General features: G+C 62.8%; 1 protein-coding gene across 1 annotated transcript; it reads right to left on the reverse strand.

The window, feature by feature from the left end:
* Positions 1-1119: 1119 nt before the first annotated feature.
* KRT17 (keratin 17) lies at positions 1120-6463 on the reverse strand. The gene is made up of 8 exons (XM_059671008.1): positions 5937-6463; positions 4790-4872; positions 4266-4422; positions 3576-3737; positions 2823-2948; positions 2511-2731; positions 2385-2410; positions 1120-1346 (listed from the first exon to the last, which is right to left on the reverse strand). The coding sequence occupies exons 1-8, from the start codon at positions 6378-6380 to the stop codon at positions 1252-1254; spliced, it is 1314 nt and encodes a 437-aa protein (XP_059526991.1). The 5' UTR covers positions 6381-6463; the 3' UTR covers positions 1120-1251.
* Positions 6464-6687: the final 224 nt, after the last annotated feature.

Genomic DNA, 6687 nt, shown 5'->3' on the forward strand with positions numbered 1-6687 from the left:
GCCAGAAGGGCCGTTAGCTGGGGCTCATCTCACTCCAAGCTTCCTGTGGCTTCTGCGGTCCAGCGCGGGCCTGGGACCTGCCCCAAAGCCCCGCCCCAGCTGCCCACTTCCTAGCTAGACAGAAAGATAGCCACTGCCCCACCCGCTCCTGCCCCCTCCCCGCCCAAGCCCCGCCCCCCGCCTCCAGGCACCAGGACGCAGCGGGGGTTGGGACACCCAGGTCTCATTGTGCAGCAGCAGACAGCCCCAGGCCTGTCGGTGAATCGGGGTGGGGTGGGGGCACCCCTCCTCTCACTCACCCCTTCCACCCACTCCCACTTCTCCAGGAAAACCAGGAAAGTAGGCTCACCCCACCCCATGGTTTCCGGATTCACTCAAAGGCAGACTTCCCGGTGTCAGGCTCCTCCCCAGCGGCTCCTCCCCTGAAAGGGGCGGGGCCCACAGGGCCCTGGGCGTGGCTGCGCGCGGGGGGCGGGGGTGCCCTGGCCCCTCCCCAGGATGCATTTCCCACCACCCCACCCGCAGGCTGCCAGGGAGGGTGGTGCTGCTCCCCAGGACACCTACGCCCCAGCACCCCATCCCGAGCGGCAGCTGACCATTTAAGGAAACATTCCTGAGAGATTCCCCCTTTCTCTTGGGCAATGGGGGCCCTAACCATCTCCCCTCCCCAGTGCCTCTCCCAAGAGAACCCAGACTCCTGTCCTGGCCCACCCCTGCCCCCTCTCGGAGGAGGGACCTCAAGAAGCAATTGAATGCAACATCCCGTGGGCCTCTGGCTCCCACACCTGAAATCTGCTCACCCATTTATGGATGAGAGAATGAGGCTCAGCAAGCGGAAGCGACTGCCCGAGGCCACAGACCCACTTAGAGGACACGAAGAGGCCACCTAAGACCCCCCATACACTGGCCGCACCCTGGTCTGGCCCGGCCTGCACCACCTTCCCTGGGACCACCACACACAAACTCTGCCCAGACCTACTCCTTACTCTGGTCCGAGACTCTAAGTCAGCAACAGTGGGCTTCTGCGGACTCCTCCCTGTCCCATCCCCCGGCCCCGCTTCCGTTCACCCCTCCCTCACGGGGGCCCACTCAGTGGCCACAATCAGGGGGCATTCCACGTCTGAGTCAGCAAGCTTTATTGGTCAGGCAGGGGGTATGGGAAAGGGACGGGAGCCACGGGGCTCAGGCTGGGGAGGTCGAGGCTGCAGGGCTGATAAGGGCCTGGGGGGGCGGGGCAGGTGAGCAGGGTCCTCAGCGGGTGGTCTGGTGGATCTGCTCGCGGGAGGAAATGACCTTGCCGTCCTGCACCTCTTCCACAATGGTGCGCACCTGACGGGTGGTCACGGCTGCGGGAGACAGACACTCAGAGGGGGGCAGGGGCCCAGAGAGCCTGGCTCACCCCACCCCTGAGAGGAGCCCGCTCTTTCCCCCACAGCCACGGTGTCCACGCCTCTGCTGGCTCCTCGGCATCACATCCACACTGTCCCTCTGCCCTCACGGCTCCCTCCCTTCCAGCTTGTCCCGCTGCTGGTGCCCCAGCCCCCCAGGTGGGTGGGGTGATTCTGACCCACGTGTCCTTCTGCAAGAGCAGCACCTCGCAGACGGGGTGCCCACAACATGGGTCTACTCCATTTCTCTGCAGTCTTAGGGGCATGGACTGTGCTCCTGTCTCCCCCATCAGCCTGGGCGGGGCTCTCCAAGGCCTGCACCTGGTCCCCATCGCCTCCATCAGGCTAGGGCTGTGGTCGGCAAACCGCGGCTCACGAGCCACATGCGGCTCTTTGGCCCCTTGAGTGTGGCTCTTCCACAAAATACCACATGCGGGCGCGCATGTACAGTGCGATTGAAACTTTGTGGCCCATGCGCAGAAGTTGGTATTTTGTGGAAGAGCCACACTCAAGGGGCCAAAGAGCTGCATGTGGCTCACCAGCCACGGTTTGCTGAGCCGCAGTTTGCGGACCACGGGGCTAGTGGGTTATGTTCCCTGGGATCCAGAGGACAAGGACCAAGCCCCTTTCTCCCTCCAGGCTAGAGTTCAGTCTGCTCTCGCTCATCTGCAGGGTCTCAGAGCAAAAGTCATGAGACCTGGTCCCTGCCTCCCCATCAGAGGACGGCCTTCAGAGCTAGGACCAGGTTTCCCCCATCACACTAGGACTCCAGGATTAAGGACCATCTCCCTGCCCTGCCCCCATTGGGCCAGGCAGTGTCTCCCCGTCTGATTCCCCTGAGCATCAGTCCTGAACCCTAATGGGTCCCTTCTCCCACCCCCACTAAGGATCAGCCATCATTTCCTGGAGCTCCGGGGGACCCTCCCCCAGCAAGGTGCAGATGGGTGCCTGCCCTGTGCTGCCCCGCCCGCAGCGACCACGGTCCAAGATTCTTACGTTCTTTGGGCTTGTACTGAGTCAGGCTGCAAAGAAAACAGAGAAGGGAGATCAGATGTGGGTCTGAGATCTCCAGCCCCGCCCCCAGCCCCAGGCCCACAGCCCTGGCCCCAGGCCCCCACTCACTGGGCGTCCTCTCCCTCCAGCAGGCGGCGGTAGGTGGCGATCTCCTGCTCCAGCCGCGTCTTCACGTCCAGCAGGATCTTGTACTCCTGGTTCTGCTGCTCCATCTCACAGCGCAGCTGGGCCAGCTGCTCCTCCACACTGCCGATCAGCCCCTGGATCTGGGACAGCTGCACGCAGTAGCGGCTCTCCGTCTCTGCCAGGCTGCCTTCCAGGGATGCTTTCTGCAGGGGTGCAGGAGGAGCAGGGTCAGAGAGGGTGGTCGGTGCCCCCAGCGGGGCCCGGGGCCCACCCCAGGCCTGGCCGCGCCCCTACCATGCTGAGCTGGGACTGCAGCTCGATCTCCAGGGCCTGCATGGTGCGCCGGAGCTCGGAGATCTCGCTTTTGCTGCTCTGCACCAGCTCCGTGTTGGTGGCCACCTCGCGGTTCAGCTCCTCGGTCTGCAGACAGAACACAGGACGGTGCCACGTGAGCCTGGGGTCCCTTCTCCAAGTGAGACAACCACCACGCCCTGCATATCCTCAGCCCAGGACCCATTCGGTGCCCAGACAGGCACATGGGGCCCCCCTACGCCCCATAACCCCCTGACCTTCCCGCCTTCCTGACCTCCCCTGGGCCCTCTTCCTAAACCTGACTATTCAGGGAGTGTCTCTCATCAGCTTCCCACTTCCCAAAGTCCCGAAACCTTGGGAATATGTTAAGTTTTATCTTTAATCCCTATAGGTGGAGGGCACAAGAGTAGGAAACTTGAGAACCCTAATGGGTCCCTTCCCCCTCCCCTGCTAAGGACCGGTAGCCAGGACTCTGATGCCATTCTTGACTTCTTGCAGGAGAGATGGAGGGTCCCAGGGCCTTTATCCTCTGGCTGTGTTCCTGAGTGGGGCTCCCCGCCCACCCCCAGATCCTAGCTTTAGCTGAGCTCCCAGCCTGTTGATGCCATGGGTGAGCCTGAACTCCTGGGGTGCACTTGGCTCACTGAGGAGAGGGTGCCCCCCAAGATGCCAGGCCCTGGGCTTGCAGTGGGGACTTGGTTCCTGCACCCCATCGCTGGGAGAGGCCTCTGGTACCTTGCTGAAGAACCAGTCCTCGGCGTCCTTGCGGTTCTTCTCGGCCATCTTCTCGTACTGGTCGCGCATCTCAGACAAGATACGGCTCAGGTCCACGCCCGGGGCGGCGTCCATCTCCACGTTGATCTCGCCACCCACCTGGCCTCTCAGGGAGTTCATCTCCTGTGGAGGATGGGGACTGTGGTGTGGGCACCCGGGCCTGCCCTGGCCTCTCACTCCAGCCCTTCCCACACAAGCTCTCCAGACCTCTCCCTCATTCTGCCTGCCCTCTCCCCTCTGACCCTCCTAACGACTTGTTCACCTGCTCTGTATGGGTTCTGCCTCCCCCATCAGACTGTGGGCACCCTGAGGATAGGTTCTGTGTCTCCCCCCAAAGATAAAATCTCATTCTCGGGCCTGTGCCCCCAGAATATCCCCTCTAATTTCCAAACTTCTGCATGGGGCCCAGATTCAAGGGTTTGGGCTGGGACAAGGGGACCTCTTCCCTTCTACCCTGTCCTTGGGAGGGAGGTTAAAGTGGGGGAGGGCAGACGAGGCCTCGTGGGCCCCTGGGAGGTTCCTCCGATGCAGGGGAGCAGGAAGGAGGCTGGCCTGCACGCTGGCTCTGGACCCCCGGGATCAGGGCTCCTCAGACAGGGCAGCCCTGTCAGGTGGCCAGCCCTGGAACCCCTGCCACCCCCTCCGCCTCACCTCCTCGTGGTTCTTCCTCAGGTAGGCCAGCTCCTCCTTCAGGTTCTCGATCTGCATCTCCAGGTCGGCCCTGGCCAGGGTCAGCTCGTCCAGCACCCGGCGCAGGCCGTTGATGTCGGCCTCCACGCTCACACGCAGGGCCTGCTCCGTCTCAAACCTGCAAAGGGAACCAGAGACTTCCATGTGGACACTGGGACTGGCAGGTCCAGGTCCTGGCCAGCACCCTGCTTTCGCCAGGGCTCCACGGGCTTATGAAGAATGATGGTGGCGAGGAGTGGAAGCAAAGTCCAGCCTGAGGCCCTGGAAACAGGCAGGGCAAGGCCCTACCCCGCCTGGCTTCCTACCTCTCCCTCCTGCCTCCTCGTCCATCACCTCAGCTCTACGACCTTCAGAATTTGCTGCATCCTGGACTAAGAGGTAGACTCCCCCACCCCCAGTTCCTGGCCTGTATCACAAGCAACCGAGGGGTCCCAGGGTGGGGAGGGGTGCCCCAGTGCCTCCCCAGCTCAGGGGTGAAGGCTCACTTGGTACGGAAGTCATCAGCAGCCAGGCGGGCATTGTCGATCTGCAGCAGGATGCTGGCGTTGTCCACGGTGGCCGTGAGGATCTGGGGAGGTGGGGGAAGAGTCGGATCACTGGGTGTGGGTGGTTCAGCCCAGACCAGGGTTCTGAGATGGGCCTTCCTGCTGGGGGCCAGGATGAGGCAGGCTTCTTCAGGAAAGCTCCCTTCCCGCCCAGCCTCTCTCCTTTCTTGTGTGTAATTGTTGACAAAATCCATGCCAGCGAGAGTCTAATGCGTTGAAACTTGCCTCCTGTCCCCCCAGGACCTACCTCCTCAACACAGACTCCCAGAGCAGGCAGCCCGGGAGCTCTCAGGCTGGGAGCTCGAGAACGGAGGTGGGAGGGGAGTGGGATGGGGGGATGCCTCCGGGCAGAAACTGTCCCAGAAACCCAGAAAGCAGAGGGGATGTGGGCAACCCCCATACTTTATAGCTGGGGACATGGTGCCCCTGAGAGTCTCCCCCAAAAGGGAGGCTAAAAGAGTCCTCACTAAAGAGTATTTTCCAATCAGAAGTCTCGACTCCTGCTAAACCTTGGCCCAGGGCTCCAGTGGGCAGCTCCCCCCTCCCCGGGTTTGCTCGGCCCAGTTCTTGAGGGAGCAGCAGGAGAGATGGGAAGCCAGAAAAAATCCCCAAATAAGGCTTGCAAGAGGCCTCCTGAGGCCCCGCCCCCTCTCTCCTGTCCCCGCCTCCCAGCAGGTGCCATGGGATGCTCACTCAGACCCCTGACCCCACTATTGCCCCAAACCCCCTAGGGCTCTGAGAAGAGAGGTGCCCACATACCCAGCAAACTCATGAGCCCGCCCAGCCCTCCAGCTGTGTCCATTCGCCTTATCCTATCACTCATGAGGTGGCAAGAAGCTCTGTGATGAGGACATGGAGCCTCGAAGGAGCCCCCTGAGACCTGTTTGCCCCTGGCCCAGCCTGCTGCCCCCCAAAAACGAATAACATGAGCCACAGAGCAGCCCCAAGTTGGGCTCCCAGAGGCCACGCTGGAGCCAAGCTGTCCTGGGCCCCCTGAGGCCCTGTGACAGCCCCCAGGCTGGATTCCAGGTTGGGCAGGAGATGTGGGAGAAGCCATGGTCCCCACCGAGCCCTCCCCAGCGCCCACCTTGTTCTTCAGGTCCTCAATGGTGTGGTAGTAGTGGCTGTAGTCACGGGCGGGCCCCGGCGCCTGCTTCTGGTACCAGTCCCGGATCTTCACCTCCAGCTCCGTGTTGGCCTCCTCCAGGGCGCGCACCTTGTCCAGGTAGGAGGCCAGGCGGTCGTTGAGGTTCTGCATGGTGGCCTTCTCGCCTCCCGCCAGCAGCCCGTCGACACCCCCAAAGCTGCTGCCATAGCCACTGCCAGAGCCGAAGCTGTAGCAGCTGGAGTAGCTGCCACTCCCCATGGCACTGCCCAGGGCGCTGCCCAGACCACTGGCGGACCCCAGCCTGCAGGAGCCGGCACCCAGGCCGCTAGACAGCCGGCAGGAGGTGCGGGACGAACCGCCCCCCAGGCCGGAGGAGCCCTTGATGGAGCTGGAGGAGGTGAACTGGCGGATGGTGGTGGTCATGGTGGTGGCAGCGGATGGCAGGCAGGCACAGAGCGAGAGGGCTGGAGAGGAGAGAAACCTGAGGTGCCTTTGTGGCTGGGGCTCGCCTGCCTCCTTTATAACAGGCTGAGTGGTGGGCGGGGGCTGCGATGACAATAGGCTTGCTCCTCTTTCCATTCCCCTGGGCTTTCATCACCGCTGGCGGGCGGCCAGCTCCCAGGTGCCTGTGGGCCCCCTCCCCTCCCACCACCGGGGCTTTGCCTCATTTCTCCGAACCCCTATGCTGGGTGTTTGCATATGCGTGTGCGTGTCTCTGTTCTTAAGCCCT

This window comes from Myotis daubentonii, chromosome 16 (genome assembly GCF_963259705.1).
Source record: "Myotis daubentonii chromosome 16, mMyoDau2.1, whole genome shotgun sequence".
Lineage (NCBI taxonomy): Eukaryota > Metazoa > Chordata > Mammalia > Chiroptera > Vespertilionidae > Myotis > Myotis daubentonii.

Coding starts and splice junctions, on each gene's coding strand:
- KRT17 (XM_059671008.1), bottom strand. CDS start 6,380: ATGACCACCACCATCCGCCAGTTCACCTCCTCCAGCTCCATCAAGGGC. Junction 3,738..4,265: donor TGAGGAAGAACCACGAGGAG/GTGAGGCGGAGG, acceptor CATCCTCCACAG/GAGATGAACTCCCTGAGAGG. Junction 2,949..3,575: donor AGGACTGGTTCTTCAGCAAG/GTACCAGAGGCC, acceptor TTCTGTCTGCAG/ACCGAGGAGCTGAACCGCGA.